Source organism: Notolepis coatsorum (genome assembly GCF_963971535.1).
Source record: "Notolepis coatsorum genome assembly, chromosome: 5".
NCBI lineage: Eukaryota > Metazoa > Chordata > Actinopteri > Aulopiformes > Paralepididae > Notolepis > Notolepis coatsorum.
Genome location: NC_140169.1, coordinates 134,417,584 through 134,445,297, shown reverse-complemented (window position 1 = coordinate 134,445,297; position 27,714 = coordinate 134,417,584). Strand labels below are relative to the sequence as shown.

General features: G+C 44.1%; 1 protein-coding gene across 2 annotated transcripts; it reads right to left on the bottom strand.

Moving 5' to 3' along the window:
• Positions 1-400: 400 nt before the first annotated feature.
• On the bottom strand, positions 401-27,714 carry hpcal1 (hippocalcin-like 1). Of its 2 annotated transcripts, none has more exons than XM_084315382.1 (4): positions 27,384-27,714; positions 12,266-12,787; positions 2,116-2,221; positions 401-638 (listed from the first exon to the last, which is right to left on the bottom strand). In XM_084315382.1, the coding sequence occupies exons 2-4, from the start codon at positions 12,641-12,643 to the stop codon at positions 541-543; spliced, it is 582 nt and encodes a 193-aa protein (XP_084171508.1). In that variant the 5' UTR covers positions 12,644-12,787; positions 27,384-27,714; the 3' UTR covers positions 401-540. The 2 variants fall into 2 exon arrangements, with proteins under 2 accessions (XP_084171508.1, XP_084171509.1); XM_084315383.1 differs by having other exon boundaries at positions 12,266-12,781.

Below are 27,714 nucleotides of genomic sequence, written 5' to 3'. Positions count from 1 at the left end.
GTTGAATTTACCTTTTTCATGCGCGTCGCCGTAGCGACTGCCTTGTTTTACTTCAGAATTATGCCGGTAAATGTTGCTTTAACCCTTTCACTACCACATTGTAGAACGTTAACCCTTTCACTACCACACCACACAGTTAACCGTCTGTAGTGTGGTAGTGAAGGGGTTAAATTGCTAACTCGAGCATAACTTGATGGAACAGGAAGAAGTCATAATACATAATACTTGTAAGTACGTAATACATTCAGTACAAAGATTTGGCACTTCATTCACTTGACTAAACAGGCAAAAAAAAAGGTAAGCGGAGAACGGAAAAGTATGTACACAATCACTTCGTCATAGAGCCCCTGTGCTCTGAACGGAATGTTATGTCGGAATGTAATCGGGAAAACTATTTGATAATGTAAACAAGAAGGCATGGGGTGTGAACATCTGATAAGGTTATTATGAGCCTTCACTATGGAGTGAACACCAAATAGTTGCATGCAAGCAGTTAACGGTGTGTGTGTGTTGAAACGGCCATCTGTCCCAAGTCTGTCCTCAGAGCTGGCGAGAGGTTCCCTGGTCGGACTGCAGGAGCCTGACGATGGAGGGGTCACTCTTGGCACCCTTGATGAACTCTTCCAGAGATAGCCTGCCTGTGGCACAGAACATTTTAACTGGAATATTTTTCACATCGGTCAATGACAAGTATTCTGTTTGAATTATTGTCCATTGAAATACATATTGAGGAACAGTTACACCTTTTGAACACAAAAGGGCGATACTACACAGGCTTGCTGCTCAGAACCCCAACCACCACAATGGATTATAATGGTGATTGGATACATAACTACACTTCAGTTTACAATACATATTTACTATACAAGGAAATATCTTCTACAGCTTGTGTTTAGTTCACGTTAATTCAAAGATGATTAGTTTTCATTTGTGATGACATACAGTACAGTAAGATGGAATCGTTCTGAAACCATAGCTGCTGTTCCGCTCAACGGCACCTCAACACTTTCCTGGGAGGGGGATTCCTGTAGATCCATCTCAGAGCCTTGGGTCCTCTTCATTTTATGTCATGTTGTGATTCTATTGATGTGCTTGTCTATAATTTGCTTGATCGTTTGATTGCTCATTCACCAATATATAACTGGATTGCCCTCTGTCGGGCACCTGTGTTGATTACCTGTATTTAAAGGGTGAACCCGTAGCAACTTCACTGATGCTGACGAAGACCAGCTTGGTCCAAACAGGTTGGTTTTTTTATAACCATGTAACCGTGACACAATTAAAGGTTTTTTAAGAACTTCCTTCCGTATATATTTTTGAGTGCCTGGGATCCTGTCTTTTTTTTCTCCCATGACCCAAGACAAGAGCACCTACAATTTTTGCTAAATGCTTTATTCACCATAGAGTATTGGCCTAGTTGAACTCTGCTACTTATCATCCACAACACAGTTGAACATGGATCTGAACTGGCCCTTCCTAGCCAGAGTTCCTCCATTTACTTTGAGCTAATGATTTATTCTTTTACATTTTCTGACTGACCATTGGACAAATGGACCGCCAGGCAGACTCAAACCCAGGCTGCAGCTAGCTGCTAACCAACAATATTATTGAAGAAATCCTATTTTCTTGCTTCTGTTTATGCTGTGCATTGATGTAAAACTGGCAAGATTCCTGAAAAATGTCAAATTTCTTGAAAGCTCTTGAAATGTGCATGTAGGTTTTACCATTTATTTCAGAGCTTTGCCCCATTGACTTAGCATTCGTTTTGTGGCTAACTAACCAGAGCTGCAGGTATCCAGTACAAAGAACAGCGTGGATTTGGGCTAGGAAAGGACTCTACCGATCGGCAACATTATTGGTAAGTAGGAAATGCCCCTGGGAGGGGGGTCCCGTTAACCCTTTCACTGCCGCACTACCAAACGGTCAACCCTTTCACTGTGACAATACACAGAAGGTTAACAATTTCACTGCCACACGACAGCAGGTTAACCCTTTCACTGCCACACACTGTGATAGTAAAGGGTTAACCTTCTGTAGTGTGGCAGTGAAAGGGTTCAATTTCAACATATGTGTTTCTACAAAACGGCGAATAAAGTTGAACTTGAACTGGCTCACCATCGTTGTCGCTGTCCATCTGTCTGAAGATCTTATCTGTCCGCTTCTCCGGCGTCGACTCATCCTCCGGCATCTTCATCACTGAGGACACCATCTTGTAGATCGCCTACAGGCGGGAGGGAGAGAGGCAGTGGTGGAAAGTATTTTTACTCAAGTACTGTACTTAAGTACATTTTCAAGCTTTATGTGAGTATTTTCATTTCATGGAACTTTATACTTTTACTCCGCTACATTTCGAGGGAAATATTGTACTTTTTACTCCACTACATTTATCTGAACCCATCAGTTACTAGTTACTTTGAAGAAAAGGATTTTGAATAGAAAACATAATGTATACAAAATAAAAAATGCATAAAGATGATATACTTTCACATTTGAAGCCTGTCAACTTCAAGAGGACGTAATCAGAGCAGCATAACTGGACCACATACCACTTTAACACAACCTATAATGGTCATTGGATACACAAACGTCATGTAGAATGTGTACTTTTACTTTAGATACTTAAGTACATTCAATAGCAAATACTTATCTACTTTTACTTGAGTAGAATTTGAATGGAGGACTTTTACTTCTACCAGAGTACTATGAGTATTTCAACTTTTACTTGAGTAAAGGAACCGTGTACTTCTTCCACCACTGATGAAACGACACTGTGTGTAGAGAGCGCTTCCTCTCTTCTGCACGTTAACCCTCCCAGGTGCACGTGTTTTGTAACGTTCTCTCTGAAATCTACCTTGGAGTTCTAGAACTCGCTTTTAACCCTTTCACTATCACACTACATAAGGTTAACCCTTTCACTACCACACGACAGACTGCCTGTCGTGTGGTAGTGAAAGGGTTAACCTTCTGTAGTGTGGTTATGAAAGGGTTAACCATTTGTCGTTTGGCAGTGAAAGGGTTAACCTTCTGTATTGTCGCAGTGCAAGGGTTAACCCTTTGGTAGTGTGGTAGTGAAAGGGTTAATCGATAGTATAGTTCAAGTTCAAGTTCAAGTTCTTTAATAGTTGTCATACAGAAGTACAGAATACTTTCATACAAAATGCTTCTTACTGTTACGCTCCAGAGACTGTGCTAGACAAGATAGTATCAAATAACATAATAACATAATATAGCATGAATTTAGAAGAAGAAAATGAGGTCACAGTGTTCGGTATAGACATATGTACAATGTTCTGAGTTACCATATAATATACAATACACAATACTATGCAGTGTACTAATGTACAGTACTATCTAGTGCAAAGCAGAAATGGGATGAGGTACAATTTTAGGTACAATTTACAGTAAGGTGTACGAGTTGTAGTGCAATCCTTCATCCATAAATATAAAGTGTGGGGAGTGGGTGCTACAGTGTGTTTGTTTAAAGTGGGTGTGTGCTATAAAGTGTGTGGAGTGGGTGCCACAGTGTGTTTGTTTAAAGTGAGTGTGTGCGTGTGGATGTGTGTGCTATGTGTGTTTGGTGGTTGTTGTTGTGTAGTGTTCATTCATTGTTCGTTTAGCAGCCTGATGGCCTGGGGATAGAAGCTACTTCTGAGTCTTTCTGTGCTCGCCTTGAGACTCCTGTATCGCTTGCCTGACGGCAGCAGTTCAAAGAGGCAGTTGTTCGGGTGGCTCGAGTCCTTAATAATTCTCTTAGCCTTCCCCTTGCAACGCTTGTAGTAAATGTTCTGGAGGGTGGGGAGCCCCCCTCCAATTGTGCGTTCGGCTGAACGTGTCACTCTTTGTAGTCTGCTTTGGTCTTTTGCAGTGCTATTCCCAAACCAGGAGGTGATGTTGCCGGTCAAGATGCTCTCTATTGTACATGAGTAGAAGTTCTTAAGGATCTTCTGGCTGACTTGGAACTTCCTTAGGCGCCTGAGGAAGTAGAGGCGTTGTCGTTGTCGTTGTCGTGTATAGCCAGTTTCATCATGGTTACAATGTTCACTTCTCAAGATCCTATATCTCACTTGTGAGTTCATACCCCTGAATAGGTTAAGAATCTTCTTGGTTATATAACGTAAGGTTATGTATATAACCAAGTTCTATGAATTCTGGTGACGCTCAGCGTCAGTCTGCACGCACTTCACTTCGTGCACGAGCACTGAATAAAAAATTCCACAATGTACCTTTACATCCCAACATTTGTCTGGCCACACCCCTATCCACTTACCTTCATAAGCAGGTGTGTGGTCACCTACTCGCCTCCTTCCCAAACTTTCACCACAAGGTGAGATCAAGGGCCGCAGTGGCGTCCTGACGCTGAGCGTCACCAGAATTCATAGAACTTGGTTATATACATAACCTTACGTTCTATTTCATTCTGGCTCCGCTCAGCGTCAGTCTGCACAAGAGGAGCTGAGCGGAAACCAGAAGCTCGACAAATGTACCCCGCTGAGGCCTCCCACAACCATCACACCGGGGAGGACCGAGCCCCCCGACCCTCCCTAATGGAGGATACCCTCCCTATTGGAGGACGGGAGGGAGACGGATCCGACCGTGCGAAGAGGAACTCCAGCAACTCAACGCACAGGGTGAGCAGATCGTGGCTTGACCCCACGACTACGCACACGCACAACCCGCATGCCACCAGGGAACGAACGGAAGGAACAACCCTCGTTACTGCCCCCAAAATCACGGGGTCAAGAGCAAACTCAACCCCGTGGCAAGGCCGTAGCAGCGGAGCGCAAAGGAAGACCCAGACCCACTGAAGGGACTGGATCCCCTGGAAAAAGGGGGGCCCGGAGAGGTCAATGACGCCAGGCATCAAGACCCCACCAGGTGGTCACTTAGTGACACCGCCCCCCACATCGCCAGCGTATTCGGATAGGGCCCCTCCAAGAGCGGGCCCTTTCCCCCCAATAGTACACCGCCTGGCACACTGACCCTGTAACACAGGCAGTCAGCATGGCCGTAAAGCACTCAAAAGGTTAACCAACGGAAGCAGGCAGCGCACCGGGGAAACCAGGCAGCAGGCTGTAGACCCGAGCCTGGAGCACTGCGGACGAGACAGGCGCCAAAGGGGTCAACTGAAAACAGCACCCCGGCGGAAGGGGCATATGCTGGCATTGTTGCGCACCATGACAAAGCCTCCATCAAAAAAATCCCACCCAGAGGGGTCGAGGCAGAGAAGGCTGACACGATTGGCAGACGTCATGAACGTGCAGGGGCACACTCAACCGGGTAACCCGGGAGTTAACTCTGCTCCAACACACCAGGGAATCAACCACCCTCTTGGTACCACATACGGTGGTTGTTCCTATAACCCCTCAAGAAAAAAGGGTTATCCCAGGCCTACGGTTTCAACTAAACATTACTTCGGACCGGGCCCGGCGGCTCGGGAAGCACACAGGGTTACCAGAGGAGGTCCAGAAGACCACCCCAACAGCCCCCTCTTCGCCATGCGTGAGAGAGGAGCGAAAGAAAGGAGAACCAGCCCCTTATAATAGTGCCAGGTACAACGTGTACCCAACAAAGGGTCTCCATAACGCCTAACCCCGTGACACCCGGGCCAACCCGGCATTTTTCCCCCTGAAAAAAGCACAAGTCCCTCAGGGTACCAGAACAGCAGATCTGCATCCCCGGCGGACAACGGGTTAACTGACCTGGACCAGCGTGACCAGAACCAGTCCCGTGCCCTAACCACGCCGACATGCCCACTCCAGGAGAGGGGGCTGGAATGCGTGTTGATCTAAAACATGAAAAGAGGGCGCCACCCAGACGGTCCTATTTATACCGCGCTCGGTGGCCCACCCCAAGGGCGTGAGACCCCTCTACCTATGTTCTGATCTATTCCGTTAACATCCCCCAGATATGAACGAGAATCCGTCGAGACCCAGTAACAGGCTCTCGGAAGAGGAAAAAATCCCCCATCCCAGTTGCCCTATAAAAACGCTGTTTTAATAACAAGCAACCAAGGCGTACTAGCCTCCTGCATGATTCTTAACAGAAACACCCCGAGCCAGCACTATGTATGCGTCGGGACCCAAAACATATCAATGGACAGTCTAACCAGACCCCACATTGATCCTTCAAGGCGCCTGGGAGAACGACAAGAAGGTTGTCATGCTTCATATTCTCCACTCTTTTTTATTAAAAAAGAAAGAAACACCGACTGACATGAATCCCACGTGACGCAGCCGAGGGTAAAAATAGTTTACATTTTTACATCCCGCCACCCTCACCACAGAGGAGAGACGGAACTCCTCAGCGAGACTTCCCACGTGAGCCATAGATTGAAAAGTCACGGTAACATTGAGTCATGTGACCAACCGACTCAAGTTACACGTATATCGAGCGTAGTAGAACAGTAAGTTCCTATGCTCTGCCCCGACAACTTGACAACAACAGACCCTACATACGGGTCTAAACTCACGGAAGCCGTCGTCCAATAGAAACGTGCCTAGTGACGTTTGCTATGACGGGGGGATACCCAAGACTCAATCGCCTGTGATAGGTGCGGAGTCTGGGAAACCCTTCCCCCCCCCCCCGTGCCAAGCTGCCTAACAGCTTGACCCTGACCGAATGAAAAGAGAGTCCCGGAACCCCCTGACCAATCAGAAGAGGGAAGGAGGGGTTTATCCGGTACCCCCTCGCAAGCCCAACCCTCGCATATGACAACAACAGCCATATGATACCTTCAGTAGCAATGCCAATGAATAGCGCAAGCTAATTCAATGCCCGCTAGCCACAGACAAATCTGTGAACAGGGTTTATAGCAAGGCCAAGTTGTTTATGTGTGAACCCGACACCCGTATCTATGTTGCAAGACACAGAAGAATCTGATAGAGAGAGAGAGCGGCTGAGCCGTGATACGTTTTCATACGAGCATTACTGCAAACCAACACAATAGTGTTGCAGCTCAATATCACTGTTTAAGCAACAGAGCACACAACTAACCTCTACCTTTATGTGAAGATTCAGGTCGAGGCAGAAAAAAACCTTTTTCAACCGAGTGTAGGCTGCAGGCCTTGCTTAAGCTCTAACATGAAAGTAACGCCTAGCCCTCCTATCAAACCCATACTAGCGAAAGATTCACACGTTGCATCCCCATCATATGTTTGGTGAATAAACACACAGTTTGTTAACAAAAAATACAGTCCCCCTTTAGGAGGGACTCTTTATTTTCCAACAAAAATCATAGAGGGGCCGGGAAGGGAACAGGGGGGAACCACAGAGGAAAAAAGTCAATGAAGTTAGCGACGCCTGCCACGAGCCGCTCGGGGCTTTCCACCCTGTGGAGCCCCGGAGGGACGGTAAACGATCGGCGGCTGGTCTCGACGATCCCTACCGTCACCTCCTGGCGTAGATGGGCCGGCTGCAGTGGCGGAGGCGCCCTCTCTCCTCCTGGCCTTCTTTGCCGAAGGTCCAGCAGTGGCGGTGGTAGCAGCGGCGGCCACGGCGGAGGAACCTCGACGACGCGGCGGCCGTCTGACTCCACCGGCAACATCGGGCGGGGGGAAATGAGGCTGGAGCACGGAGCGCTCCTCCTGCATCTCCCTGCAGGTTGAGGTCATCAGCTGCAGTGCCGACCCGAATAGTCCAGCCTCGGAGAGGGGTGCCGTCAGAAGGGGAGTCCTCTTCTTCTCCGGCACACGCGCCTGCTCCAGCCAAAGGTGGCGCTGGATCAGAGTGGCCAGGGCGCGCACTTTCCCAGCGGCTATAGCCTGTGGCTGAATCAGATGCAGGATGGCTCCTGCCGACTGGGCGAGCTGATCATGCTGTAAATCAGTCAGCTCCGTGCCGCCCGTCAATATCCCGGACATGAATCTCGCCAGCTGCGCGATGTTAGAAGTGGCAGCTAGAGATTGTGTTCCGGTGATAAATGACTGGTCGCTCCAAAATGCCAACCGCCTCGCCGATTTCCCTTAGGGAACCGGCTTCCGTAACGGCTCCCACACCACCTCAGGACAAAGGAACGCCGCCATCGGCCTATTAAGCCGTGGCACGCCCTCCTTCATGCCGTCTACCAAACCCGCCACCCGCGTGACTTGCACGTAGGCGGGAGTAAGGCCCATGATGTGGGAGACCACCTGGCCCTGACGGACGTAGGCCGCCATTGAGGGGAAAAATGGGTAGACAACGTCCACCCCTCTCACCGGGTGACGTTGCCATAGATGACCTATGAGATCGTCAGGGACAGGAACAGGCAGTGGCTGTGGCAGCGGCACGCCGTTTGCGACTGCCGCCGCCGCCATGAGCTCGGGGAACAAAGCATGCAGTTCGCCCTGCATACTTTCCCCCTCCAAGCCCGCATCCCTCACATGCAGCAGACTACTGGTCAAGGAGCCACATTCTGATGTGGCTGATAGCAGGGCATCCCACCACCGAGTCGGAGGTTCTAACCCAACATCCGCGGACGAGGAACCCCAAGGAGACATCTCACCCCCCTCCAGTGTTACCTGGACGGGCGGGGGACATGTCTCCACCGGGCCTTCAAACAAGAACCCGTCCGCCTCTATCATGTAGTCCTCTGTTTCCATCGGCCATGTAGAGACAGACGCATCCTCATCCTCATCCGGCTCCAGCAACTCACCAAAACCAGGCCGTTCGCGTCTGCAAGCCACCATCTTGCGACGGGAGCGAGCTGACGCAACCAAAGGAGCCGGCCGCCCAACAGCGGATGACTCCCCGGAAGCAGAGGAACCAGAGCCGGAACCAGGCCATCGCACAGGAGACGGCACTGGTGCACCAGCTCCTTGGAGAGGCAAACTACCCATCGGACGCCTACCGGGCGTGGCTGCCGACCACGAGAGAGGCCTCAACCCCGCTCCAAGACGCACGACAGAGGCGGCGATGGAGAACCGCTGGTGAAGAGTGGCGTTGCGAGCGCGACCCTCCGAAGTAGACATTATGACTTAGCTTTTTTCTTTCGAAATATATGAGAGAAGAAAAAATGTAAACACGTCTCAACTTTCTTCAGCTAACAACCTCGTCAAGTGTGGGATCTACCGAAGGCACTTCCTTGTGGTGAAAGTGAAGAAGGAGGCGAGTAGGTGACCACACACCTGCTTATGAAGCTAATCGGATAGGGGTGTGGCCAGACGAATGTTGGGATGTAAAGGTACATTGTGGAATTTTTTATTCAGTGCTCGTGCACGAAGTGAAGTGCGTGCAGACTGACGCTGAGCGGAGCCAGAATGAAATAGAACTGTTTACTGTTTTGTCAACTCAAGATGCACCTCTCAGATCTTCAAGAAGAGAATGAGGCTTGAGAACCAGTACTTGAGATTTGACTAAATGGTTTAAAAGTGGAGTTAAAACAGGCAGCTTTATCCTATCTATAAACAGATAAACAGATAAAAAGCCATTCAAATGAATTAATTAAATAAAAATGTAAATTAAAAAAATAAAAACATGATTTAGGATAATAGAAAAAATAAAATGAATATACATAAATAAGGATAATAAGGACAATTATATATAATGAAAGGATACAAATGCAGAAAACTGTTTTTGCAAATTATTACACACACATGATTGTGATTGGTTGAGATGTGGGAATAGCTTTCACACAACACCTGAGAGACACCCAGCAACCCACCGTTCAAGTGAAGGTTTTACACGTCTGTCTGCCTTTCTTATACTTTGCTGATGCATCCTGGTATGTCCTTGCAATTCCTCTTGGTGGCAATAAAGCATGGTTATTACTAGGGATGTTCGATATTGGCTTTTTTACCGATATACCGATATTGTCCAACTCTTAATTTCCGATACCAACATCAACCGATACCGATATATGCGGGCCCCCCCCCCCCCCCCCCTCCCCCCAAAAATGGAATAATTTCAGGTAACTAACATTACTTATTACATGGCGTTTTAACATTGATTGTGATTGGTCAATAGCGCTCCGTTGTCCCTAGCAGCGGTCAATTATTTCTCGATAATTCACCGCTGCCTAGGGCAACGCGCAATAATGACCGCTGTTAGGGGCAACAGAGCGCTATTGACCAATCACAATCAAGCATTTTGATCGCAGTCACGAAAGCTAAGCTTTACCATTATGCACAGCTGCACTACATCAGGTGCAATCAAGTCCACACACCTGCCGGCGATGACAGAGGAGCAACAGAACAACTGCGTCTGCATTTGATCTCGTCTTGTCGATGGTGTAAAATGAATTACGTATATGTGTTAGTAAGTTAGCCCTGTAATAAGCGGGATAATGTATAGCTATACTCGGTCATTGTCGCAAAATAATTGACCTTCACTGCGTTTAGAACACCGTGTCGGTCAATTATTTTGCGACAATGACCTCGTAGCTATACATTATCCCTTACATATCTCTTGTCGTGGAATTAACACAACAACATTATGCATACTTTTGACAATAAATAAAGTAAGAATTTGTTCTTACTTGCTTGCCTGGGTAAATAAAGGTTAAATAATACAAAATAATCATAATAATTTAAACCGATCATTTCCGATATTACATTTTAATGCCAATATCGGCAGTGGCGTCGCGTGGGTAAAATAACAGGGGAAGCTAAAAAATAAAAATAAAAAAAATATATATTAAATATTTGTATAAAAAAAAAATTTAAGTCAAGCAGTCACCATGTACACTACAGTATGGCTCGGCGGCCAGTCAAACTTTATTTTTATTTATTTAACAGATTGCAGAATGGGTACAATACAGTACGGCTCAATACACACAATTGTATAAGGGGAGGCAGACCAGAGAAAGATGTTTGTCTTGTTTACATCAGGGTCATTAATACTGCTGGAGCATTGGTTAATTTTTGGTCCGATATTTCCTTGCACGATTTTGGGAGCAAATTCGAGACACATATTCGGTTGCAAAAAGGTGTCCCACGGTCTCCTCTATGGCCGTGAATATTTCCACGCGGATTGGAATCACGGCGCGCCCGTGGGACACTTTTCCGTTTCGGCGAGTTTATTCCACGCTTTCGACTTTCCTTTTCTAAGCATTTTCGGGGCTACATGTGAATGAGTAAAAGTTGCGGGACGCCCAGATGTTTCCACGATAGAAAGCTTGCGTGGATCCCATAATAGGCTCACTTAATACAGCGTTTTTAAAATCATGCAACATTTTCAGGGTCGCGAGCCGACCTTTTCCCCCTCGTTTTCGATGATGGAAGTGATTTAGGAAAGGTTTCGGCACGCCGAGAGGTACCCGTGGATTTAATCTCGCGAGGATCGGGGCAATATTCGGCCCGTGGGAGCAGTCACGGGTTAATACAAATTTCAGAGTGCAGAGGGGAGGTCTGCAGAGGGGATGCCAGACTAATTATTCTGCTCACAGCCCCGTTTTAAACTTTTAAGGTGTGGCAGTCAGCTCGAATCTGATTGGCTAGTATCGGTTTTGGACTCTACATACATGAATCACATGGTTGAGGCTGGAGAAAGACACCTACCCCCTGCCTCTCCTCTAGCTGCAGTGAGCATAGTGAGTCTGACCGTGTGTTAGAGAGAGTGAGAAGGAGAAAAGGGAGACATTAAAAAAAAAAAAAAAAAAAAATTATAACACAGATGCACAGATGAAAAAGAATGTAAACTATATTAAAAGAAATTATATATATATATATATATATATATTTTTTTTTTTCATATTTCATATTTGATATTAATTCATATTTTGATAGGGAGGCGTGGCTTCCGTTGGCTTCCATAAGGATTCGCCACTGAATATCGGTAGGCCGATAATATCGGACATCTCTAGTTATTATTACATATTCACTGGGCCTTACTGGTGGCTCTAATGAGCCAAATCCTTTGAATCAAAACCATTCAAACATATGGCTAGAGGGACAGACGAGGAAAATGTGTTTATTCTCATTCACTTGGATCCCTCGCAATGGACTGAGCCAATATTGATACGGCACAGCCTGCAGCTCCGTTCACTGTGGTGGAAGAGTAAATACAGGCATTGAGAAATAAAAATAGAAATGGCAGCTAGTATCCATGGTTTTGATGAGAGAGGATGTTATGTGGAAGCCTAACTTTAAAATCTAAACACCACTTACACTAGAAATGACAAAATAACGTTCCATGTTTACATTTTCTCAAGTGCGACATTCCCAAATAGAATCACAGATACTAACACAGGTGCTAACCCTGGCTAAAACCGGACGGGACCCTTTTGAAAATCTGCTCCGTGTGAAAGTGACACCTGGCCCCCCTCATCTACCCCCCCCCCCCCCCCCCTCACCTGCACAATCTCCAGCATTTCCGCGCGGCTGATGTACCCGTTGCCGTCCAGGTCGTACATGCTGAAGGCCCAGCGGAGCTTCTGCTCCAGGCCGCCGCGTGACGTCACGCTCAGGGCGATGATGAATTCCCGGAAGTCTATGGTGGCGTCGCCGTTGGTGTCAAACGTACGGAAGACGTGCTCTGCGAACTTGGACGCGTCCCCGTACGGGAAGAAGTTGGCGTAGATCTTCTTGAACTCCTCGACGGTCAGGTGCCCCGTGGGGCAGTCCTTCAGGAAGCCGCGGTACCACTCCTGCAGCTCGTGGTCCGTGAACTCCGTGTTCTCCTTCAGGTCGTTCAGGACCTCGGGCCGCAGTTTGCTGTTCTGTTTTCCCATGACGGAGGCACTCTCTCAGACAGACAGACAGACAGACAGACAGACAGACAGACAGACAGACAGACAGACACACCTGCTCCTGCTCTTCTCTGCTCCCCCTCTGCTCTGCTCTCCACGCCTCTGCCTGCCCAGCTTCCTCTTCTCCTGCGGGAGATGAACAACTCTCATTAATATCCTCGTGTGAAATGCATGAATGATTCATTGGTTCAATCAAACGCCGCTCCCTGCAGAGTTTCATAATACAACTTGGGGAGGGAGATTTATCTCGGAGAGCCAGATGGCCGATCCAGATGAATGGAAATGATCAAACTGGACGGCTGAGACATTGTTCTTAAAGAGAGGGAAGAGATAAGATGACAACTAGGATGTTCCGAGCAGCTTTGAGGATACTAAGAACCGGTCTCCGTGGATACGCTCTTAATCCTGAGGCTTTGTGATAATTTATCGACCATTCTCTACACAGTGGAGGGAGTTAGTGTCCTGGGGCATTGTAGGTCTCAGTATACAGGTAGCCACTCTCTCTCAAAGGTCAGGAAGATGCAGACGGTTGTTACTTTGCAGCCTGGATGTCCATTTGTTAGTTTATCCTCGATTGCTTAAGTGCAATGATTATCTACATTTCGCAAAACAGTGTGTCAAAACCGCGTCTATACTTTCCGTAGCCGCATTTCTGGCAGACGCTCTCTGATTGGCCACTGTTGCCCAATCGCGTGACGAGCTGTGTCTTTGCCCATTTCCGCGTGGAACAGCCTGCAAACTACCTGCCGTTCTATCGCCATGCTCTAAGACAAACTCTAACCTTAACACTTTGATCGCCATGGTTAAATTCATAATTTACCATCCCTAGCCAGCTCTATTTGTCTATGGAGAAGTTCCCCTTCTTTGCAGGGCTATAACTTTTTAAATTGTATTGCTAAATTGACATTATTATGGCCCATTCAATGTCCTATATCTATTGTTCAGGGTGTAGCAACGTTATACTTTTTCATTCACATATTCATACTAAAATACGGTCTAAAGTATAAGTATGTTTTTATCGTTTTCTGCAGCTTTCTCCAGAACTTGATTTATAGCCCTAAATGCATTATATTGATGATCAAATACAGTTTGATAGCGATCGGTGCCAGATAAAAAATGTCAACTGCACGTAGTTCTAGAAGTTACTACGTATGATCTGATGTTGACCGGATGGGCGGGGGGTCGTTTATAATTCCATGGGCAACGTTATATCATTCATCTAGTGTGGGTGATATGATCATTAGAGCAGTTAGTATAGAGGACATTAGAAAATAACGCCGAAACTCACCGTAGCTTCCTCGCGCCGTTGGCAGATGAGTGTGGAACAGAATTTTTTCTATTATGGGATGGAGAAATACCCGATCCATTTCCAGGTTGTATAATAGTATATACGTCCAAATCATGTTGTTTATCGAGTTATTGGCAACGGATCGCTATGTATTGTGTCGAGCTCGAGTCCCGGGACCTATAGCGAGTGATCGGACCGAATTGAAATGAGCACCAGCTTCTACATCCTGTTTCTCCCCTGGGTATTGATATCAAAGACGTGTTACGCCGTCTTCGGCAGAATGAGCATGTCGGGGAAAGACGAGTTTCGGCGTCTCCGGCGATTAAAGTGTTAACCAACTTCGAAAGAGTGCCTAAGCTTAACCAGTGTAGAAACAGGCGTCGGCCAATCAGAGAGCGTCTTGCCAGAAATGCGGCTACGGAAAGTATAGACGCGTCAAAACCACAGACCATTATGGTGTTAGCGTTTGGTCATAGCACTATATAATTTCTGATTGCTTTTTTTTTCTTTTTTTTTTGCTAATTGTAAAGCACCTTTTGATTATTGCACTTACTTTACTGTATATTCAGCAACATAATCTTTTGTACATTGTATAATTTAGCTTGAAGTACTGTAATATGATTGCATTTGTTATCTTTACCAGACCGAACGCCTGGGGAGAGATATTGCAATGGGTTGCGTGGTGTGAGTGTGCTCAGAATAGCTTGCCAAATTAAATACTGTGGTGGGTGAAACTTGCCACATAGGCTGACAGCAGGCCAGGGACGTGAATCCTGGAATATCTTTCACATCGGTCAATGACAAGAATTTTGTTTGAATTCATTTCCATCATTGTCCATTGAAACACATATTCAGGAAAGGTTCCACCTTTTGAACACAAGAGGGCAATACTACACAGGTTTGCTGCTCAGAACCTCAGATAATCAGCTATTTTACCCCTGTTTACAACATGGACATGCCATAGTGAACCTATTGTCATTGATACACCTATGCATTATTGCATTAACACATTTATGAATGATTAATTTCCATAATTGACCATTTAAATAAGCCCCTCCCCCTTTCATATCTCATGGTAAGAACAATTCTGGCAGTGCCTCATCGTCTGTCACTCACTTCCTGTTTATGCATTAACATGCATGCTAACACTAACACTAACAATCAAACAGACAAATTCACTGACTGACAAACCCACTGACCGCTCACTAATTATAATTATTAGCATTATTATTATAGTTATTAGCATGCTAAATGGTAAGAAGGTTCATTCTTAGAACCTGGGTCTGGGTTTTTCTAAATAAAATATTGTTTGTCAATTCCTGGTTACTCCAGCCCTGCTTCATGTGAGGACATCTGCTTTCATTGGTCTATGCTGCCGCCTGGTGGACATTTGTGCTCTACTGAGCACACCTTTCTAGTTTCATAAAAACGTTGTATGCTTTCAGGGTTCACCGTGTCATATTGATGCTGATAGCCTACTTAGTATTATTGTCTGGCTTTGTTTGTGCAATGGTGAAGAGAGATTTCCATTTGGTGAAATTGTTGTATTTACATTTGAAACATGGGTTTTTTGGGCCTTTTTAACTAAACTAAAGCACAACGGGTGTGTTCTTTTAGGGTCTGCACATACAGCATGAACAGGGACGTATGGGGGCGGCTGTAAGAAGGGAAAAAGACACGTTCAGGGAAACTATGACACATTGAAAACCCTTTCAGGTGGACGTCTCTTTGGAATGAATAGATCCCCCAGTGACCGGTAGCCATTGAGGCGTCATCGCTCAGCTCTCTCCAAATTCTAATCTCGCATGTGAAATCATACACCGGAAAGGGTTAATCCATTTCAACGCCTCCTCTCCCCTTTTGTGTTGCTCATAAAGAGTTTACTGGAGAGAAAGAGCCATATAGGAGCCCTCATTATTTCTCTTCAGTCTGTCTTTTCGGTTATTGGAATCCTGTTGCTGTAGCCTCGCATTATTGGCACCAAAAAAGAAAAAGGTTGTGTGAGATAGAGAACAAAAGCACAGTGCGGTTTAGAAACGGGCTCTTTCAAACTCGCAGGCGGAACCTCATTTCACGTAGATTCATGCTAATGCCATTTCCTGCCATTTAGTAAATTGAATTCACAGCAGACACGGGACATGGTTGGGCATCAGTCTCTGGACGCCCAGTAACAACCTTTAAAGTCCGACTCAAAGGGCCACTTTGCCGATTTTCAACCTTAATCCTACCGTGCTGCTGTGAGGAGGAGTTTAATGCCTGATTAAGTCCTCCTCGCAACAGAGGATTCAGGTATAGGAGGAACAGAGCCTATAGGATTCAGGTTCATAATCACCAAAATGCCTCTTTAAATCAAGGCAGAAAAGTGTTTTCTAAAGGCAATTAACCATTACATTATAATGGGTGTTTACAGAATTCCAAATTTCACACTCCAATCCATAGATATTGCCCCTCTAAAACGAAAACACACACATACAAACACACACACACACACACACCCACACACCCACATCCCTTCTGCCAGAAGGCCCTGACGTACAACAGGATGAGGATACCAACTGTGTCACATGGACTTTTCCAGGACAGCTCTCTGTGCTGGCTGAGCTGAGACAGACATAAACATGGGCGTTACTATTTATTCCCCACACACCAGAGAAACCCACATGAAACCCAAAAGATTCCATTCTGGGAGGATGGAAAATGTTGGCTTGACGTTTTAATAGAACCACTGCAAATAGCTACACTCTTAAAAGATATGCATGGTGATAACTGGATACAGCTAAAGCTTATACCAGAAATACCCAACCCTCAACAGCTGTGAGGTGATCCTGAGAAGACCTTGCTTACTCCAAAAGCAGAAATTGTACAATAAAAGTTGTATGATATTCCCTTGGCGAGTAAAAACAACAACAACAAAAACTTCCCCATTCGCTTGTTTCACATGGAGGTCTGTAGCATGGCTGTTAGTGTGGCAACAGTTAGCTTCCGCGCCAATGATGTAAATATAAACGTCATATCCAGAGAGCACTGTAAAGCAAGGCTTGCTGGGTCTACTACTTCATCGCAACTTTCACAGCTATGCCTGAAGTGACATTGGTTTGTATGTACAAATACAGTATGTCACTGTTAGATGCCATCCCTGCAATATTCTAAGGAGACACTGGTGTAACATCACCTCAAATTTCTGTCTAGTTTCTAAAATCGTACACGACCTAGCACCTCCTCCTCTCTGTATCCTCATTACGCCCCGGTCAAGCCGATTGACCAGAGCCACTGTGAGAGAGGAGACTGTGCTATAATATAACCTTTCAGACGGAGCACATTCAGCCAGAAGGCATCATTCTCAATCAAAGCATCTTATGATTGGAATAAACTGCCAGAAAACATAAGAAAGTGCACCACATAAGGATCCTTTTCCAATCACTCGAAGTCAACTACGCTGACACCCAGGCCCGTTTCTTGCCATATGCGGACTATGCGGTTGCATAGGGCCTCAGAAGCCACCAGCCCCCCCCCCTAAAATGCAAAAAAAAAAAAATGAAATTATAATAAAAAAAATAATGTATTCACTCAATACACTGTATACTATATATATATATATGTAACGGTTGTGACAACGTCACCTCACCAGCGCTTCACGATACCATCCGTTACACTCACCCTCTCAAACTCACTCCACTCCACCCAAGGCACTTCGATGCCCCGAGTGGGAGTCGAACCCCGGTCTCCCACGCCGCAGGCAACAACACAGACCGCTATACCAAGAGGTGAATCCACTTCTAAGTACTAGGTCTATGCGTCTTTTGAGGATGTGAGAGTGAGTTTAACCCATAGCACCACTACTCACCCCAGCCCTTCTTGACTGCGCTTCACAATACCATCCTTTACACTCACCCTGTCAAACTCACTCCACTCCACCCAAGGCATCCGGGTCAATCGGCACCATTGTAACGGTTGTGACAACCGTGGGAGTTGAACCCCGGTCTCCCACACCGCGGGCAGCAACACAGACCGCTATATCAATAGGTGAATTCACTACTTCGCAACGTGTCTATCTGTCTTTGAGGATAATAATTTAGGACCTGCTCAGAGGTCATTAATCAGCATGCATGTATGCGATTCATCTCTGCGATTAACCCATTCCGTCGTCCTTCCCCCCCAAGGGCAGCCGGGAGCAGACAGGCGCAACGTGAGCCGCGCCAGGGGACCAATCCAATTGCTCCTGTCCGTCTTCGTCAAGGACACAGCGTTAGCGATCTTGTTGTTGTGCATGTTTTTCCATTCGGTTTATCTTATCGGGGGGGGAAACCCTTGCGAGCACGGGGAGAACATGCAAACTCCACACAGAAAGGCCCGGGATATACCCCACCTGGGTAACTGGCATCATGGAAACCTGGTCCCCAAGCGGGAATCGAACCCTGGACCTTCTTGCTGTAAGGCGACAGTGTTTAATAACCACTACACCACCGTGCCGCCACCGGATGTGAGAGTGAGTTTAACCCATAGCACCGCTACTCAACCCAGCCCTTCTTGACTGCGCTTCACGATACCACCCGTTATATATATATATATATATATATATATATATATATATATATATATATATATATATATATATATATATATATTATATCCTGTAGGGATGTAACAAATCATCAGCTTAAAAAATGTAACCGATAAGCTACTGCTTATGACCGCAAGTGGGCGTTTCTTTATAAATAAATAGAAAATACATAAGTAGCTTACTGACAAAAATGTTGTTGCATTTTCAAACATTATTTAACTTTATCTTAAAAAGTTCCATTTAAATGTCAATATTGTAAGTCAGAAATGTAAGGAAAATGCAGTATCTGTCTCATTTATGTGCATTTTGGAGATGTTATAATGCAGATTCGGTAAATCCTGTACGTTTTCAAGAGTTTGTTGATGTAGGGGAGCCCCAGTGTTTCCTATTTATTATAATTTTCTGTCATTGCTGGGGTCAACTTGAGATGTTTGATTTGAATGTGAGAAAAAATATATACGTTTTTTTCACGGATCTAGCCTATTTTCCTCTTAACTCATTCTGCGCCAGTCACGAGAAAAGTCGGGTTAACTCGCCAACCGTTCAGCGCCAATCACGAGAAAACTCTGGTTTTAATCGTTATTTCTTTTATTAGCTATATCCATTCATTTTTCATCCACCCAGCCTGATGTTATCATTGGGAATGGGTCTGAGCTCGCAAAAGAGCAAATACTGCCGCCTACGCCTTCCAGCCGGTATTGCACTCCATTAGAAATGGTGTCGTTTCTTTTCTGGGCCGATCTGAGCCGTGCGGGCGGGGTTTAAATACTCCGGCAGGACTATCTGCGATGCTGCCCCCCCCCCCCCCCCCCCCCCTTCATATGCAATGCCGGACAATGTGGGACTTTTTTTTGCATTACATCAGAGACCAGGTAAGGACTCTATATATCCAATCTTGCGTTGATCTGATATTTCTTTCTACCGCGATCGAAGCTGTCTGTGTGGAATGTGTTGTGCTTTTTACCATTGGCTGCGGTGAGGGGGGGCGAGCGCCCCGCTACTAGGGCCATTTCATGTATGCACGAGGAGACAAAATAATGATAATCTAGTGTTGATTTCAGGAAGATTTGATAATCAGGCGAAAAATGTGAGCGTGATGAGTGTATTCCACTAAAAACACTATTATAGCGTCTTTTCCTGGGATTACTAAGAATCACCAAAACTATACTCATATTCAAAATGGTATAAAACGGAAATGTATGGATGAAAAAACAATCTGCATGTTGACTGGAAGCAACTCACTGACAATCGACAGGTATATTAGAACCATAGCTATAATATATCTAGCACAATCTCTGGAGCAAAACAGAAAGAAGCATTTTATATAAAATTATTCTGTACTTCTGTATGACAACTAATAAAGAAACTTGAAACTTGAGATATATTTTAAGCACTCGCAAATTTAGCAGTCTTCCCATTGATTAAAGCGATGGCGTTCTAGCGCCCCCCCTGGTGCTGAATGAGTTAAAGTGCACTAGATTGATGCATTTAAATGTTAAATGCGTGTCCACCTTAATGGTTGCCATGGGTTAAATTCATGATATACCATAGGTTGCCGGCTCTATTTGTCTATGGAGAAGTACCCCTTCTTTGCATGGCTATAACTTTTTAAATAATTCTATTGCTACATTGCCATTATTAGGGCCCATTCAAAGTCCTATATGTATTGTTCATTGTGTAGCAACGTTAAACTTTTTCATTCACATATTCATAGTAAAGTATGGTCTAATGTATAAGTATGTTTTCATCTCTTTCTGCAGCTTTCTCCAGAACGTGATCTATAGCCCCAAATGCATTATATTGATGATGCAATACAGTTTTATGGCAATCAGCGCGATATAAAAAATTCCAACTAGACGTACTTCTAGAAGTTACTACACATCATCTGATGTTGACCGGATGGGCTAGGGGGCGTTTATAATTCCGTGGGCAGCGTTATACCAATCATCTAATGTGGGTCAAATGTTGATCATAGCAGTTAGTATCGAAGACGGTAATTTTACACGCTAAAACTCACCCCAGTCTCCGCGCGCCGTTGGGCGATCATCGTAGAGTAGAAATTTTATCATTATGGGATGTAGATTTACCCGGTCCATTTCCAGCTTGTATAATGGTATATACGTCCAAATCATGTTGTTTATCGAGTTATTGGCAATCGATCGCTATGTAGTGTGTCGAGATCGAGTCCCGGAACCTATAGCGAGTGCCCGGAAGTAATACGGCCGACCAGCACAATCTCCATAGCACTTCCTGTTAAGCGATTGCGCCGATCGGCCACCAGATGGCGCTCCTGAACCGCCAGAGAGCTCAGTGGGTCCTCCTGGTGGATCTCAGGCCAGCGGAGGGGAAATATGAATCCGATCGCAGATTTTTGAAATATTGATATAAGGACGCTGTAAAGCGTCCTCCGGCAACTTGAGCATGGCCGGGAATGACGCTTTTAAGCGTTTTCCGGCAGTCAAAGTGTTAAAGGGGAACTATTTCTTTCACTATTTGGGCACTTTTACACAATTCCTGTGAGTCTATGGAACACCTCTGTAATTTCTTATTTTTTTTTATTCATTGTTTTGTATTTCTAATCAAGTCCTCAAAAACAGCATTTTTCTACCTCAAGATCTTAAGCCGTTTTGAGCCTGGGCAGCAGGCTGGACTCCAACCACAATGGTAACTGTGTGGAGTGTGTGAGTCTCAACATGCAGCGGTGTCTCTCTGACATCACAAATCAGCACATTTTCAGATGACTCAGTTCAGTGAGGGTGAATATTGTGAGAGGAGAATTGGAAGAATGCGCCAATATGATAATTAGAGACATAGATCATATTCATATAAGTCCACATAGCTAGGAAACAATGCTAAACACTCAAAAAGGCCATTTATAAGATAGTTCCCCTTTAAAGGGTTTGGAATCCCGCCTAGTTTCACAAAATAGGGGCCCCCAAACACTATATCGAGTAGGGCCCCCAAAAAGCTAGAAACGGCCCTGCTGACACCAATTCAACTCAGACTGACTCAAGTTCAAGTTCTTTAATAGTTGTCATACAGAAGTACAGAATACTTTCATACAAAATGCTTCTTACTGTTACGCTCCAGAGACTGTGCTAGACAAGATAGTATCAAATAACATAATAACATAATATAGCATGAATTTAGAAGAAGAAAAATGAGGTCACAGTGTTCGGTATAGACATATGTACAATGTTCTGAGTTACCATATAATATACAATACACAATACTATGCAGTGTACTAATGTACAGTACTATCTAGTGCAAAGCAGAAATGGGATGAGGTACAATTTTAGGTACAATTTACAGTAAGGTGGACTCCATTTTATCTTTGTTATTTTTCCTTCTATGCAGGGTATATTGATTTTGTGCTGTAAGATACTGATTTGTTTGGCTTGTGTGTGAGTGTATATATATTGACCTTGACACTGTAACTCTATTTGTATCTATGAAGTCGTGTATGTCTACATAGTATATTGACACTGTTACTATATATTTATTTTGAACCTGTGTAGGCCTATGTCTCTACATAGTATAATGCCATTGTACTATAACTTCTATATATACTATAACTGTTAAATCTGGCAAGGTGCTGCCAAAATGTTATATTATCTTTGATAAAGTGGATTATTTGCTAGGTGGAATAAAGTGGAATGTGGAATGTGAAAATAGGATTATAGAATAGGTGACCTTAACGCTTTCAGAGCCCTTGCTTAACCTTGATTTACCCGTTGAATGCCACCATCCACTTCAATGTTAGCTTAAAAACGCCTAATCTATGTTTTAAATTATGGCTATGTGTCTAATCTGCCCGTCGCTTTATCAATTACTCGTTTGCAGTCAACATTGTCGAAGCGGATTGTTTTTTTATCGGTTCATTTTCGTTTTATAGCATTTTGAAAAGCCCTCGTTTTCAAGGAAAATATAAAGATTCCATGATAAAAGACATTTACTGGAATATTCTAGAATACACAAAAAAATCGATTCTCTTATTTCCTCAACCGGCGATCGCGCACACACAGACACATCACACATAGGGCAAACGCTGAGATCTCAGCGAATACAACTCTGATTATCCCAAGACTGGTCAAATAGATTCCTTACCTCAGATCAGATGTTCTCCAAAAAGATCATTCCAATTCCTGATCGCCATTCCAAATATCGATCACGCTTATTGATTGAGTATTGGCTGCTGTGAATATATATTCCAGGCTGATTCCCGTCCCGCGATGACTTCCATGTTGATCAGACTTCTTGCCAGCACAAGGAACCAGCTGGCTCCGCCTCTACATATCTACAGATCCCAGGTCAGTCTAAGCGACTGACCTGCAGTTACACAGGGATAGACGATAGGGGGCGCTTTTTTCCATTCTGAGCTCTTGTAGGAGCTGGTGTATCAACGGGAGACTCGGTTGATGAAATATGATTTCAGATCGTTAATAAAACAATAAAATGATATTTGTCGCCGTGGGCACTCAGTGGGGGGGCTAATAAAACGAGATATGTCGTCTGTGGCACTGAAAGGGACGTCTGGACAAGAGGCTAGCCTGCCACCTCAAGCTAAGTTGATCAAATGTGTGGTGGGGGGGTTAAAGTAGGAGAGTTGTGGGAAATTACAGATATTTCCTGGTGAATTATTAATGGTAACCATGAGTAGAGGCAAGATCCATTTAATTCATGTAAAAATATGACTACAAGTATATTCCATGAATACCACTCTGAGTAAGAAACAATAATAAACAATAATAAAAACAAAACTCTCAGAACTCTCAATACTTTGTTACAATTCAATAGCAACTTTAGCACAGTAGCATTATTAGCCATAGAGGAATACTCAGTCACTACCACACCTTACTCTGTGCTGTGCGTGGTTGCACACATGGTGTTTATGTGAAAAGACAGCTGGATGCTAAATCCTTATCTGCATCTGGAAAGTTTAAATGCTTTCCATCTACAGCTGTGTTTTAGAGAGTTGTGAGTGATATTGATTGTTTTCAGAAGAGCAGGGCCCAGCTAGCCAAATTTATATTGAGCTTGTTGTGTAACCACATGATGGGAAAGGCATTGGCTATTTCAGTGAACACTGAATTGGCTGAAAGCCTAAACATCTTCCAGCACTGAGTAACCCTGCATTTTCTATGACAGAAGTGCATGTTGAATGTGCATTTAGGACCAAAGGGTTTCCATTTAATAATAACTCTATGGGACTTGTTGCGATTTCAACAAGCTGATCAAGCTTATTCATTTGCAGCACATTCATTTGAAAACATGTAGGCCTAGTTCATTGTCCTGTATCCTACAGCTTGCTTTATATATATATATATATATATATATATATATATATATATATATATATATATATATATATATATATATATATATATATATATATATATTATAATTTCTTTTTGTACAGTAGTGTAGTCGACTTAAAAACCTAAAAGATCTAACTTGTGATGTCATCAGGTACAGTCTGGAGCTGATTCGTTGACAATGAATGGGAGACTGATTTTGTGGACCAACAGAAAATGTTGTTTTCTTTTTTATATCCAAATGAGCAAACTGTTCTCAGTTCCGAAACAGTAAACAGTAAAACAGAAAATGTACCTATGAACTCCTATGAACATTCCCCTGGGTGCACTCAGTGTCATCTCTACTGTACAATCTTCCCCAATTCATTGTCTATATATGGAGCAGCTTCAGGCTCTATACTTTAGTTATAGCACTCTAAGTTTTGGATTTGGGAGAGAGTTACAAATTTTCACTAATATCTTTATACTGTCTTAGACCACAGGAATAACATGTATGAATTCTGAAATTGGGCATAGTTCCCCTTTAAGATACTGCCGACGCTTTTACTTGGGAGACCGCATAAGACAAATTATTTTCACAGTCGTCTTGCTATTCAGTAGCGTTATCAGGCAAGTCTGTTTGGCTATTGCCTGACCAGCATAGGCACATTTGACTTATCCCACTAAATGTATAAGAGAAGTTTAAAAATGTTAAGCTGTATGCCTATATACCTCATCTACAGTAGACGTGCAATGAGCTTGTAGTCTTGACAAACATGATGCACACATTGAATGCACATATATTGAAACGATACCTTTCGTTATCCCTATACTGTATATCACCCCCACGCTCCCAGACATGTTTTCATCCTGCACATTTTTCAGTGCAAACTAATACGGGCTGGGCATTTTAATATTTATATATTTCTGTGGGTTATTTTTCACAAAGTGCCAAGGAAGCCATTGGTATTAATGAACATACTGCAGGGAAGTGAACTGAGCCACTGGGGTGCACAGCCTTTTCCACAGGCAAAAAAACAAGAAATACTATAGTTCCATACTGCATAGGGGTACGAGCCGGCCTATGGGAGAAGGGGTCAGGAAATAGATGGCAACAGGGTCTAGTATATAGTGCAACATTTTATATCAATTTCTCAATCTGAAAATGGCCCCCGGAAGAAGCAAACATACATTCGGGAGGCTAACAATTCTATACTGTCCAACGTAACCATCCCCAGGTATAGGAAACATAATGAATATATTTATTTTTATTTTTTTTATTATTATTATAAAATTAGTATTGACTGTTTTTTTCTATTTTTCTCAAAGTCGTTATTTCACCTCGGCGCTTGTTGTTGCAGTTCTCTTAAATTACACAGCAACAGTCACTCTCTCACTCAGTCATATTCTACTACTATAAACAGCCTCCCTGACCGCAAATTACACTTTTTCCAGTGAGCTCCACGGCTAATGAGACTGTTTCACAAGGGCTCCGGGCTTCAGCCGCGCACATGTTTCCCTCCCATTGCCTACTGGGATTCCTGTGTAACCTCTGGCCAGCAGAGTTCTCCTCCTCGCTGGCATTCATGACCTCCCCTCCCAACTGTGACGCTCCATTATATCAATGGAAACCATTGCAACAGCCTTCCTTGTTTTGTCATTAATGCGTGTGTTAATAAAAACATAACTCCAGAAAAAGGTACACACACACACACACACACACACATGGATGGGTTTGTATGTGTGTATGTAATCTCCTACACTGATTAACCCTTTCACCCACACTTGGTGATAGAGCAATTAGGTATACACATCTGTATGTTTGAGACAAATAATTCCCTATATGCCAATCCTATCATGATGCACCTCTCTGCAGCCAAGCAAACTCGAACCAGAGACACAAACAGGCGCATGTGAACACAACCCATAGAACTCTCATTAAGAGATATTCGTTCACCCTCTCTTATACCACTGTGGTGGTGGTCATTATGCTACCGTATGGCTTTCCGATGCCTCTGCTATGGTGTTGAGAGAGGCTGTCTCCCGGCCAAGAAGACCAGAAGACACCGTCTTAAAGCCCCTCTCCTGCATGGCCCAAACAGATGATCTCAGTGAAAACAATCGTACTATAGTACATATCAACCATCCTGAGAATTCTCAGTATTCTCCCCTCCCGGAATAGCACTGGCACGGCTTCCAATGATGTCAGCGGGTCAGGTTGAACATTTCCCATCATTTGGCTCCACGTGAATTGGACTGAGAAAATATTGTTCATTTTTTTCATGGCTCCTTTGATAGGAATCCAAATTGGAAAAATACTGATATGCCTCTCCGTGCGTGAGAGAAAGAGCGAAAGAAAGAAAGAAAGAAAGAAAGAAAGAAAGAAAGAAAGAAAGAAAGAAAGAAAGAAAGAAAGAAAGAAAGAAAGAAAGAAAGAAAGAAAGAAAGAAAGAAAGAAAGAAAGAAAGAAAGAAAGAGGGAGAGAGAGCGGGCATTCATTTATTTAGTCACTGCAGCATATTGTGCTGCATGGGTGGCCTAGTGTGGTTGTTATTGTGTGCAGTCTTCAATCTTCAGGGGACGTCTACTGACTGCATGGTGATCAGGATAGGCTATATGGTAGAATATGGGTTAAGAGTTGGTCTAAGGTGTGAGGGGGAAAAGAAAATGATATTGCCTGCCATTCTCACTTTGCATCTCACCCCCATTCCCTGAGCTACTGTCAGAAAACCATGCGCCGTATCAGGAGTAGGTCCCTAGACACACCCGCGTAGTCAAGGCAACAAGATAGTGGTGCTAAGGCAGTAATTAACAATCTGGGGCACATCAGCAGGAGCCGTGGCCAACGTTAGCGGTATAGTATAGGCTAGTTTAGAAAGTGCCTATACTCGGCGGATAGGCATAGACACGCCCACATTCCAGTTTAAGACTAGAAGTGAATAAGATGATAGGTGTGTACTCTCTATGGTGCCAAGAAGTGAATAAGATGATAGGTGTGTACTCTCTATGATGCCAAGAAGTGGGTACCTCCTACTCATAGTCTATATATAGGTTACTACTGGGCAGGAAATAGCCTACTGTAAGTGCAAATTACAGGCTTTTGGTAATTAGATTTATTTGACGTATTCTTCAAATGGATTTGTACACTGTATGATTTTATCTACGTCGGGAGCCGTGTTATCCACAATGTCTGTGATGTTGTTTGTGGTATACTGTGAAAAAGAGGGATTGCGAAAAAAATGATGGCCTGACACAAAACAATAATAAAACGCAAAGATCGAATCACATACAGTAGGCAAATGCCCTGGCCATCATAATAGTTAATAGTAGTAGCCTATAGTAGCCATAGTACACCCCCCCCCCTTTTTTTTATTAGGCTATTATTATTTTAATCCCGGTAGTCATATCTATACTGCTCTAACCGAACCTTATGGGCTACGTTAACAGCAACAACACTGAAGGCAGCAAGAAAGTTGTCATAATTGTGTTAGCGTGAATGTAGACTTTTAGCCTGGGCTAAATTTAATAACCTTATCATCCCAAGTGTAATAAAGTGTCAAATAGTTAGTCAAAACTCACCGTTCAATAACCAAGCCTTCAGTGTGAGCGTGTTCCTGTTGTGTTGAGACCTCTCTCTCTGTGCGGCTTTAGAAATATAGGTTACCGTTACTTCGCCCAGCTATTTCTAACACCTATTCATAAAAACTCAAAGTACTACACGTCTACACCAGAAGGGAATTAGATCAGTCGTCTATGTTCGCCCGAACCTCACCCTACTCTTTTCACTCTTCTCTCCGACCGGAAAATAATGCCATTCAACGCGTATTTTTTAACTGTCTTAAGTTTTCTTTTTAAATGTTAGGGATTCTGTCATCGGTGAAGCCTTCATCATTCGCAGGACATCGACAGT